Genomic DNA, 12,391 nt, shown 5'->3' on the forward strand with positions numbered 1-12,391 from the left:
TTCAAATGGGTCATGAGGATTTTTTTTTTTTTTTAGATGGATTCTTGCTCTGTCACCAGGCTGGAGTGCAGTGGCGAGATCTTGGCTCACTGCAAACTCTGCCTCCCAGGTTCAAGTGATCCTCCTGCCTCAGCCTCCCGAGTAGCTTGGACTACAGGCACTCACCACCAGGCCCAGCAAATTTTTGTATTTTTAGTAGAAACGGGGTTTCACCATGTTGGCCAGGATAGTCTCCATCTCTTGACCTCGTGATCCGCCTGCCTCGGCGGGATTACAGGTGTGAGCCACCGCCTCCAGCTGGACTTTTTTAGGGTTTAATTAGCATAGTAAGATAGCAGTGGAAATTAACATGTTTTACGAGTCTAAATAGACACTCTTAATCATTTAAATCTGAAAACTATGCCAAGATATGCATTGTGCACTTGTGGACACTAGTTTCTCATAGTGCATACACCGAAAGACTGTTTTCATCTTCCTTTCCCCTTCTCCTTTGACAAATATTTGCATCTCTGTGAAACCTTCCTAGTCTCCAAAGATAGAGTTCTATGTACATAGCCATCATAATACATAAGTACTGTGCTGTAAGAGATTGTTTATACATTCATCTCCTCAACCAGACTGTGCAATCATTAAGAGTAAGAACAACCTCTTATATTTCTATTTTCCAGTTCTTAAAAAAGATCTGGAACAAAATAGGCATTTAATATCTTCTGGTTGAGTTGACAAAAGACGGCATAAGGCATGGCCATATAATTTGGAACAGTTAAGAAGAGTAACGAGACTAACATTTGTTGAATGCTTGCTAGGTCTCAGACACTGTTCTTTGCTGGTTTTGACTCTTTATTTCCCATAACTACTTTAGGATGTTGACACAATCATTATATTTTAGTTTGGAGAGGAGAAAACTGTGTCATGCAGGGGTTTACAACAAATAAACCAACAAATAAAATGTTGTCTAAGGGCACACAATTATTATGTAGCTTAGCTGGAATTTAAGGCCAGGTCGCCTGGCTCCAGGGTCCATTATATTAAATACTGTTCCACAACTAATGATGCCCCTGAGCAAAAATTCATAATGACCACCTTCAAATAACAAAGTGTATCTCCGCAGTGACAGGAAATAGGTGCTGAGCTGGTATACATGATGAGTGCAGAAAATACAAGGTATACATATAAATACAAGAGATCATTGCACAGTGGTATGAGGGAGTAGCTAAGAGAGCATTAAAAGGACAAAAATCCATTAAGTGTGGGCAGCAGTGATGATATTTGAATCTGCTGCAGGGGAGCTGGAGAACCTAGATCTAGGCCTACCACACCCCCACACTTGAGTCATAATTGTGCTTTCCTTCCTGGCAAAACCAATTTCAACCACAGCCATCAACATCTTTTACCCCTTTGAAACCACTCAGGAAGAACAGAAAGATAAGGGTAAATTGTACTCCCTCTGAAAGTCTTAATAAGTTCCTGGTAAATTAGCTCTCCTCTCTCTGAGAGATCTCAAGAGATTCCTAAACTTCTACTGCTGAAAATATTTACAATTTTATTATTTCTTTTTCTTCTGCCCTCTGTCTTCATTGTGCTCTTTGTATTAGCATTCTCTCATTACTCTGGTTACTTTAAATTCTGCACAGTAATCTCTGTCATCTTCTCTCTCGGCTTCACCTCTGTATCCTTCCTTCTATGCCTCTTCTCTTATCTGTGAGAGGCTGTGTATTCCAGATATTTTCTTTTTACATATCTTTTGTTTTTTGGATACATCCACATTGTCATGTTCTCCACTATAAGCATGTTCATTTCCTGGTGCCAGATGCCATCTATCAAGGCCACACTTAGTATTCTACTCCCCAAACACACATACTGCCCCAAGCAGCCAGGAAAAGATTTTTCTCTCCCAGCTGTTATATCGTATATATCCCATACAGCAGGCCTTTTCACCTAGGAGCATCTAAGCCTACCTGTTACCTACAAGCTATAGTTTTTGTTCTGCAAAACTTAATTTAAGTAGTTGACTTGAAAGGTTGTAAAACAAGAGCACATTAGAGGTCAAGGACCCAGTAAAATAGGGAAGTGATGCTTTGAGGAACAAAGGGACAAAACCATCCAAAGAAGATCTATCTGGTCAAGGGAAAGGTCAGGTCAGCAAAAGAAATGCTTGAATAGAAACAATTTAGCCCCTGAGGCTGGTGGTGCACTCTTAATTTCTCCAGGGGAGAAATAGTGGTTTTATTAAAGATTCATCCACATTGACTTTGTTTTCATGACAGCACCAGGAGAAAGCTTGGGGCAGTTCTGATATATTGGAGTGAAACATCTCCACCCTAGTAAATATCGCAAATTTCCTGTAGCGGACAGCATTCATCTCCATCCATCATAAGAGCAGCACAGGCTATTCACTAGAAACAAATGTTCTAGATACAGTATGTCAAACACAAGATGACGGAAACCCCTGAGAAACCACAGGGAGTGTGCTGGAAGCAAACAGACCAGAATGTTGAAAAGACCTCTGACCATTTTCCACAGCAGAGCATAACTTGGAACCAACCAGAAATAATGCATTTGACCTTCATAAAAGGGTAATGGATGGGCACTTAATATTTGGCCAGCCAGACCACAGAGAACATGAGCTCTAATAAGGACAGATGATGAGACAAAAATAAATAAATAATTAGACAGATAACTTTAAAAACAAATTGTTCTCAAAGAAGATTACGCAGATAGTCTATTATGCTTACTTGAAGAATGGTCAACTTCCAAAAGGTTTCCTTTTGTATTTGAGAATTTCTGATCACTTGGCCACAGAGGCAACCTATTTTCCAAGAACTACTCAGTGATATAAAAAACATGCAGTTTCCAGATCAATCTTCATAATATTTAGAGAGTAATTTAGGCTATCATTACCTTGATTAATTTCATTTGTTAAAAAGGTATCAAACCAAAAGATAGAGTCTATTTTTTAATGAAAAAAGCATTATCTAAACTTAGAAGAGATTTATAGGTGGACCTATCTATTACCTTTCTACCTATTTATTGAGCTAGCTAAATACCTGTATCTTTTAAAAATACATAAATGTAGCTAATACAATTTTGAATTATAATGTCAATAACATATAAACTTGATCATCATACAGATATAACTTAGTTTTTAAAGTCACCAATTCATGATTAATATATAATGCATTAGATGCTTCTTATATGTGATAGACATAACACTTACAAATGAAGAATAACAAAAATGTTAATTAAGCAGGAAGCTTCTTTCTATCAAAAAAGTACTTTGTACTAGGCAGGGCATGGTGGCTCATGCCTGTAATCCCAGCACTTTGGGAGGCCGAGGCGGGTGGATCATGAGGTCAGGAGATCAAGACCATCCTGGCTAACACTGTGAAACCATGTCTCTACTAAAAATACAAAAAAATTAGCCGGGCGTGGTGGTGGGCGCCTGTAGTCCCAGCTACTCGGGAGGCTCAAGCAGGAGAATGGCATGACCCTGGGAGGCAGAGCTTGCAGTGAGCCGAGATCGTGCCACTGCACTCCAGCCTGGGCGACAGAGCAAGACTCCATCTCAAAAAAAAAAAAAAAAAAAAAAAGTACTTAATGCCACACGAAGTAAAGCAGTAACCTGATCAGTTCTGAGAACCAGGCAAATTAGCAGATATGGGGGACAAGAAAAGATAGGAAGAAGGAAAAAGTAAGTTTTGGAATGTATGCATTGATCAGAATTTACTGCCTGAACCTGATTTATCATTAATTAATTTATTTTTTACTACATCAGTGTTAGATAGACACAGATAATATCCCAGAAAAATCAACTAGGTACTTAGTGTGTAATGTAACATATTGTATTAAAATTTAAGAGTGTAGTTTTATTAGCATTTTTAAATTTATGAATGTTATAATAGGTGCTTTGATTTATATAAACTAATATAGAATATATGGCAATTTCGGGTATAGGTCAGTGTACAGAGAGAAGAGTGTCTTAGATCAGTGTTGTTTTTCTCTATGTTCCAAAGAGCCCATGAGTTCCAGAGGCTTCCGCAGGGACTTCTTGGAGTGACAAGGGGTTGTGGAGTGGGCACTGCTCCTGGCACTCCAACCCTGTTTCAAAGAGAGCATTCTGCACTTATTATTCTGTAGCTCATTTGAAACCCAGGGGATTACTGTTGGAAAATCACTCCAAGTAAAAAGAGAGATGCAGCATGCTTTCTTGGATTTTATATTTTTAATGTTCAGGAAGAAAACAGAACAATGCTTCATGGACTGAAACAGTATAAACACTCAGCAGTACCCAAAAAAAGATCAAAGGAGAGGACCTTTCCCTTTGGCCATCATTCCTCAGGTTAAGTGTAGGGAAGTAAGGATTTACTTACTACAAGTCACTTTTATTGAAGTTTGGAAAATGCCACTTTCACTATGTCTCTGAATTCATGCGTGGTTTTTTTTTTTTTGGTTTTTTTTTTTTTTTTTTTTTTTTGGAATCTTGCTCTGTTGTGCCCAGGCTGGAGTGCAGTGGTATGATCTTGGCTCACCACAACCTCCACCTCCCAGGTTCAAGTGATTCTCCCGCCTCAGTCTCCCAAGTAGCTGGGATTACAGGCACCTGCCACCACACCCGGCTAATTTTTTTGTATTTTTAGTAGAGACAGGGTTTCAGCATATTGGCCAGGCTGGTCTCAAACTCCCGACCTCAGGTGATCCACCCACCTCGGCCGCTCAAAGTGGTGGGATTACAGGTGTAAACCACCACACCTGGCCCATTTCTTTATGAATGAAACATACATCCTTCTTAAAAAGATTAGAGGCAAATGGATGATCTTGTGTACAAAGGGACAGATGAAAGAGTTAAGGTGGAATGAGCAAGTGTTGCTTGTCCGCCAAGGGAATGTCATGCACCCCCTTTGATGTATTATACAATACGCTAGCTCCTCTTGGCCTCCCTAGATAATGTCAAGTGAGTGCTATGCAAAGTCCTGGCATTTTAAATATTAATCACGTTCTTCTTGGTTAGAACAGACAAAATTATACATTATGACCTAGAAATGACTAAAACCTACAGAGATTCTTTACTGTTCTTGTTTACTCACTTGAAATAATTAAATTTATAGTTAGAGAAAAGAAAGGAGTCAAAGCTGATTTCACAGAGCATTTCATTTAAGTTTCAGCCTAGGAGTCCAAAAGCGAACCAAAGTTCAATTCAAATATTCAGTCATGTATTGGACACCTACTGTATACCAAAATCCTATGCTCAGCACGTTAAAGAATACGTAACTGATTAAGGCACTTTATGCCAACTAGGACCTCGCATTCTAAAGGGAGTATTAGACATGGTCAAGAAGAACTATAATCAGAAGTGAGAGTAAAGTGCTAGAAAAAAGAAAACAGATGTCTTGGAGATAAGAGGGAGTGAGCAAGTCTCCTTAGGGAAATTGATTAAATTTTATGGAAGAGGTGGCATTTAAGGTTCACTTTCAAGGTCTAACGATCTTAGCTTATCATTCCCCAGCTGCATGTAACTTCAGACAAGTCACTAAACTCTCTGGGACTCAGTTTCCATATCTGTTAAAGAAAAGAGTAGAATTTTAATATCCCCAAAATCTTTTAGATTCAGATTCAATGATACGTGATTCTTCCTAAGAGAAGGTGGTGGATCCTATCAACCATTCCTCTTTGCTGTCCTCAAAAGTCACATACATGGGCCTGGCGTGGTGGCTCATGCTTGTAATCCCAGCACTTTGGGAGGCCGAGGCGGGTGGATCACCTGGGGTCAGGAGTTTGAGACCAGCCTGGCTAACATGGTGAAATCCCGTCTCTACCAAAAGTACAAAAATTAGCTGGGTGTGGTGGTGCATGCCTTTAGTCCCAGCTACTCAGGAGGCTGAGGCAGAAGGATTGCTTCAACCCAGGAGGCGGAGGTTGCAGTTGTGCCACTGTACTCCAGCCTAGGCAACAGAGCAAGACTCTATCTCAAAAAAAAAAAAAAAAAAAGGCTGGGTGTGGTGGCCCACACCTGTAATCCCAGCACTTTGGGAGGCCGAGGCGGGTGGATCATGAGGTCAGGAGTTCAAGACCAGCCTGGCCAAGATGGTAAAACCCCACCTCTACTAAAAATATGAAAATTAGCTGGATGTGGTAGTAGACGCCTGTAATCCCAGCTGCTCGGGAGGCTGAGGCAGAGAATTTTTTGAACCCGGGAGGCGGAGGTTGCAGTGAGCCGAGATTGTGCCACTGCACTCCAGCCTGGGCAACAGAGTGAGACTTCATCTCAAAAAAAGAAAAAATAAGTCACATACATGATACACAAACTACTCAACCAAATGACAAGAGGAATTAAGCATGCTCATATATAAAGAGACAAGAAGTCAATAATCAAACCCTTATTCAGAAAGTGCCACATATAATAGGGTAGTTAAAACTTAAACATCTGGAGAAAACACAGTGTTTAATGCTGGTATGTACCAAGAGACCCGTCGGAATGACCAATGTATTCTGAGGAGCTAGGGTCCTCTTTATAGAATGAAAGTCTTGGAAGAGTCTCTCAGCAGGAATGATGTAAATTAAGTGGTGATAACACAGAAAGGAGAAAAAACTGGAGTGTGAAGGGGGTGCAGAAAACATAAAGAACAAATACTGTCTAGTTTTTTCTTTGCTAGATAGTGTGCTGAGACCACAAGGATAAAACAACTAAAAGAATTGGCTTTTCCAAGTAAAAAACCAAAACAAAACACTTTTTTTTTCTTTTATTCCCCAGTGAATTCCACTAGGAGTTTTATATTCTTTAATCCTTGAAGATGTTACACGATCCTTGTGAAGGGAGAACAGCTTGGGTTAGTTGGGGGTGATGGGAAAGGTATGGCTGATAAAGACATACAGAGTATATAGAAGTTTTCTTTTTAGGCAGAATACACATCAACTGAGAGAATTTGAGAGTGAAATTGAGATTTCAACTTTTTTTTTTTTTTTTTTTTTTTTTTGAGACCGAGTCTCGCTCTGTCACCCAGGCTGGAGTGCGGTGGCGCGATCTCAGCTCACTGTAATATCCGTCTCCCAGGTTCACGCCATTCTCCTGCCTCAGCCTCCTGAGTAGCTGGGACTACAGGCACCCGCCACCACGCCTGGCTAATTTTTTTGTATTTTTAGTAGAGACGGGGTTTCACCATGTTAGCCAGGATGGTCTTAATCTCCTGACCTCGTGATCCACCCGCCTCGGCCTCCCATAGTGCTGGGATTACAGGCGTGAGCCACCGCGCCCAGCCAAGTTTTTTTCTTTTCTTTGCTACATTTGTATTAGTTCTTCCCATCGCCTTCTGCATCCCAGCTGTTCCTTTCCGGTACAGGTTAAATCATCTTTTCTTATAGCAGACTGTATGTGACCAATAAACCTCTGCTGACACAAACAAACCTTGCGATTTATCATGAACTGGGGTGGGGGGAACTGCTCTCCCTCTGAGACATCGTGACAGATAGCCAGCCTGCCTCTCCTCTGGCACTGGGACCACTCAGCCTTTTCTTCTGGGCTAACCTCATATATCAGCGGCCAGATGCAGGTTTCCTTTGAAATAGAGTATGAACAATCTAGGCTAATACCTAGGACCCCTCTTTCTATCTCTTAGTCAAGATTTCTTACAGTGACATATGTTGAGATTACAGTTTTTACTGTAACAGACCTAGCCAAGGAAAGCTGCTGTAATTTACAGCAGGCTTGCAGGGAAACAGCCGATGGATGATCATTAATTTAAACTGTAAATAAGATCCTGCTTTATTCTGACTCTGATCCCCGGTAGTGCCCCTAACAAGCTGCCTGCAAAGGCAAGGCATGAAGCCTCCTGTTTCCAACATGATGATTGAAGAACTGCTCTTGTCCGCACAAATGGCTAAAAATAGCTATAAGAATGTGAAGGCAAAACAGGTTTCCGGGAATGCTGAGAGTTACCCTGATGTTGTCAGTTTTATTCCAGTTGCTCCCACTAGTGTGAAAAGCAGAGAGAAGTATCTGGTACGAAAGATTTTGACTTGCTAGATAGCACCCCGGAGACCTGAGAGAATTAATACAACTTTTTAAAGGAGTCTGCCCTTTTCACTGGAGGATAGCTTAAGTCCTAGAAGAATTGGAGCAAATGTGAGCACTGCCTTTGTTCTGCATAATTAACAGAGCCTGAAATTTCTTTCTTTTTGTTTTAACATAAATTCTCATTGATTGGAGAAAATATATTCACACTTTAAAATGTTGTGCAAGTAATATCTCTTTGATTCAAATATGTCCTTTGGGTGGGCGGAGTACATATTTCATGGTGATAAATTCACCTTATAAGTAGAAAAACTGTGCACAAATATACTGCGATGTCAACTTTATTGATTTGTATACCATTGTTAAGACCTTCATCGTCCTCCAATATTTCTTAAATCTATCAGCATCTCAGAAAGTGACCATGAAGGCCTCATTTATCTATAGAGGAAAAGATCCCTTCCTTTAGGTTCACTCATAACATTGTGATTTAAACAGCTCAGGACCACCTCTGCTCTGAAGGGTAACAGTCCCAGAGAAAGCCATTCCCTCATAGTCATGCACAGGGACTTCTCTTTTTGTAGAACTAGGGTGTGTCAAGTCTTAAGAACAGTAAAATGCCCATGGCTAAATGCCCTTTTAAACATCCTTCAGATAACTGTGGACTAATTATGCAGCCTGATTCATGGTATATTGACTTGAGTGGATTTGATGGTTAGGCTCTTTGCTGTATTATTACCTCTCTGCTTCCCTTTCAGTCTTAGCAGCTATATCTGGACTTGAGCATCTCACTCCTTAAGTCCTGCTCCTGAAACAATCCTGGAGTTTCTGGATCATCACCATATATTCTGCAGCTACAGAAAAGCCTATAGTCAGATTTGATATTTGGCATCTTTTTTTTTTTTTTCATGTTTCTCTCTAACAGCATCAGTGAAACAGAGACTATCATTGATTACTCTGAGGTCTCTTCCAGGCATAAATGTCTTCCATTTTCCTATATTACTTTACAAATGGAGAAAATGTAAATGATTCACCCAGAGTCACCTGTTAGGTGGAAGTAGATTCAAGGCAGGGACTTAGATTTCTGAATCTTAGTTCAGGGATCTTTCAATTACAAAACGTCATGCCACATTTAGTACTAGAATATAGGACCTCTGAGGATCAGTTGCTGGCTTATTTCTCTTTATATCCTACAGTGCATAGCACATTGCCTAGCATACAGTTTGTTGACTGTTAAATTAAATTTGCTAAAAATGTGAACTAGAAGAAAAATTAAGAGAGATTGTAAAAATCGATACAAAGCCAACAAACAACTAAATTCCATCATAAAAATAAAATATATAAGTTCAGTTCCTTAATTTGGGACTGCATACAGCAGATCAAAATTGTTTAGGTGTAATTGTTGATGAAGTAACCAGCCAATTAAGGGAAGATAGGAATGTTTGGGTATAGTTCTAAATTTGTGAGGTTGACAGTATTGGTTGTGTGGTACTGTGGCCATCTGCCACACACAGCTATATCAATTTAAATTAATTAAAATTAAATGAAATTTAAAATCCAATTACTCAGTAACACTAGCCATATTTCAAACATTCAAAAGCCATAAATTGTTAATGTCTAAAGTACAGGAGAGCTTAGAAGAAAATTTCTATCATCAAGTTCTGCTGGACACTTCAGGAAGAAAAAAGAATGAAACGAAGAGAAAACATTAATTAAGCTTTTACTATTCTGTGCTAAGCACCTGAAATGCCTAATTTCATATAATCCTTACAACTTCCCACATGAGGTAGGTAGCTACTGTAACTGTCCCCCTTTTAAACCGAATCCCACTGTGCTTGGAGAGATTAAGTAAATCACCATGCTTATATACTTGGTAATAGGTTTAGCTGGGTTTTCTCTCTTCTTCTTACTCCAGAGTCTATGCTCAACTGAAAAGTTATGCTGTTTCTACTGAAGAACTTGAAATGCTTACAGCCAGAATGAACATTACACTTTATATTAGTGGTTCTTAATCCTAGATACCTATCAGAAGCATCTGGGGAGCTTTAGTAAGATATAGTCACCTGAGCCCTAATCCAGAGCAACAGTGGTGGGGCTAGAGCTTGCACATTTGGGGACCACTTTTGACAAGCAGCCGGAATTGAGAGTGATTGCTTAAGAGATATTTTCATCACCTTCCATATTCCAGATGGCAAAATGCAGACCCTATCCAAGGTCACTAACAGTAGCTAATGAAAAATCTGAGATGAGAACATAGACATCAGTGCTACCTCCATAACACATTATGGTTTAGGGTATGTTAATGAATGATACGTTTCTATTTCCTGATTAATACTATTAGTTCATGTAACCTATGTACTACTTAGCAATCGTATGTCAGAATTTGGAATTTGATAATGCAAGTTTATGAAAATAAAGGTATAGATGTAGTACCACTCCCCTTCAGGGACAAATAAATGTCTTCCTCATTTAAAAGCAATATTTTCTTCCTAAAAAATGACATATCTGAGGAGTAGATAAGCTCTCATAATAGGAGATGTATGACATAGTGGAAAAAGTATGACTGCTAACCAAGACGCCTTAATTCTAATCCTAATTATGGCCATAACTCTGCAATGGGCACAAACTATTTCTTTCCTCTGAATCTCAGTTTTCTTATCTGTAAAATAACGGTGTTGTAGATGATGATCTCCAAGGCTTCTTGCAGCTAAGATCCATGCTCAGAAGGGACTAATCTTATCACTCTTTCCAAGCTACTCTATTCTGCTAAATGCACTGCATTCATCCTGACATTTGTGTGCAGACTGAACAAACTTTAAAAATGAAACTTCCTATCTGCTGCAGGACAATGCATTCACTTAAATTCTAGTTAATCTATTTGTTCCATGTCAAGGAAAAACTGGGACATCAGATGAAAATCCATCTTTTCTGCTGTCTTGTCAAGACTCATTCTGACTCTTCTGATTGACTGGTCAGAACTCTTACTAGAGAGTCAGCAGCATCCACCCAACAAGACTCATTCTTTGTAGCTGCCTTTCGGAAATGGTAATGATCTACCTATCCCTCACCCTCTTACATTCACAGCTGCTGATCTGAAAATTATGATGTGTCAGACATTTTACAACCTTAACATTCATCAACCCATCTTTACATTTCTAATCCCAGATTAACTGTAATGGATTTTTAGGTAGCTAGAGTGGTTAGCCAACCAAGACAGAAGTCACATCATGAATGAGTAGCATGCTGAATATACATTTCTTACCTTACGCTTGTTGGTAGGACACACATAGAGATAGCTCAAAATGGTTTTCAAACCAACTTTATCATTCAGCTTCTCATAGGTTGTTCCATAATCGGTTGACCTATAATCCAAAAAGAGCATTAATGAGGACAGAAGTATACGTCATTTGGCTGCTTGTCAGTATAATGCATGCTTTACATAGTAGAATGGCTCTCAGGAGGTTTCTCAATGATTCATGTAGTATATAATGATGCTTAATTATGTACACAGTAGCATCATGTGAGTGGTTAAAATTTGCATTTAGATTGAATTGGTAAAAATTAAAACTCCATCTCTCTACTGCTCCTTAATGTACGCACATTGCATAAAGAATGTGGTTAATTTAAAAAGATTAAGAGATGAGGGTGTCCCTTGATTTGACCAAAGAATTAAAGAGTTTTTGGTCAGATATGACATTTCCAAACTTTTACTTTATGTTTGGCCCAGTAGAAAAGCAGGTTCTCCTGATTTATCTACAAATTGTGTTTTCTTTCATGAGTCAGGGAATACATGGTGGGTCAGTCCCTTCAAAGGTAAGTCAGTCTTTTCTTATTATTTAAGAGCAAGAAAATGTCTCAATAATAAGTGAGATATCATGAATTTCATACTCCATAGCCTTTTCCAGTGTTAAGCAATCCTGAGTGAGGAGGACATGACTTCTTGACACTGACACGGTTTTTCCTATAGAGCCTCTCAGCTTTAGCCATTGGTCAATAAATTATTCACTCAGATTAAACAAATTGCTTTTAATTACCTTCTCTATGAAGGTCTACTCTATTTCAGAATTTTAATCTTATTATATCATCATGACAACTATGTACAATAGGGATTATTATCTGTCTTTGATGAAAATGGCTGAACTTCAGTGACTTATTCAAAGAAATTTTAAAAATTTCCTGATAAATGGACAGCTAGAAATTGAATTCAGGTATTTTAGCCTAAGCCCCATGTTGCTTTCATTATACCTCAGCTTTTTTTTTTTCTTTTTCCAAATTTAAAGAATATAGGGCTGGGCACAGTGGCTCACGCCTGTAATACCAGCACTTTGGGAAACCAAGACGGGTGAATCACTTGAGGTCAGGAATTCGAGACCAGCCTAGCCAACGTTG

The 12,391-nt window shown here is 39.1% G+C and overlaps 1 protein-coding gene across 6 annotated transcripts in view; it reads right to left on the reverse strand.

Annotated features, from left to right (window-relative positions):
- The window catches only part of SORCS1 (sortilin related VPS10 domain containing receptor 1), a 588,824-nt gene that overhangs the window by 247,940 nt on the left and 328,493 nt on the right, over window positions 1-12,391 (reverse strand). For all 6 annotated transcript variants that reach the window (XM_019035469.4, XM_055354006.2, XM_055354007.2 and 3 more), the window contains exon 3: window positions 11,265-11,364. In XM_019035469.4, the coding sequence (XP_018891014.4) occupies window positions 11,265-11,364 (100 nt within the window). The remainder of the gene's footprint in view (window positions 1-11,264; window positions 11,365-12,391) is intronic.

Source organism: Gorilla gorilla, chromosome 8, assembly GCF_029281585.2.
Source record: "Gorilla gorilla gorilla isolate KB3781 chromosome 8, NHGRI_mGorGor1-v2.1_pri, whole genome shotgun sequence".
Classification (NCBI taxonomy): Eukaryota; Metazoa; Chordata; class Mammalia; order Primates; family Hominidae; genus Gorilla; species Gorilla gorilla.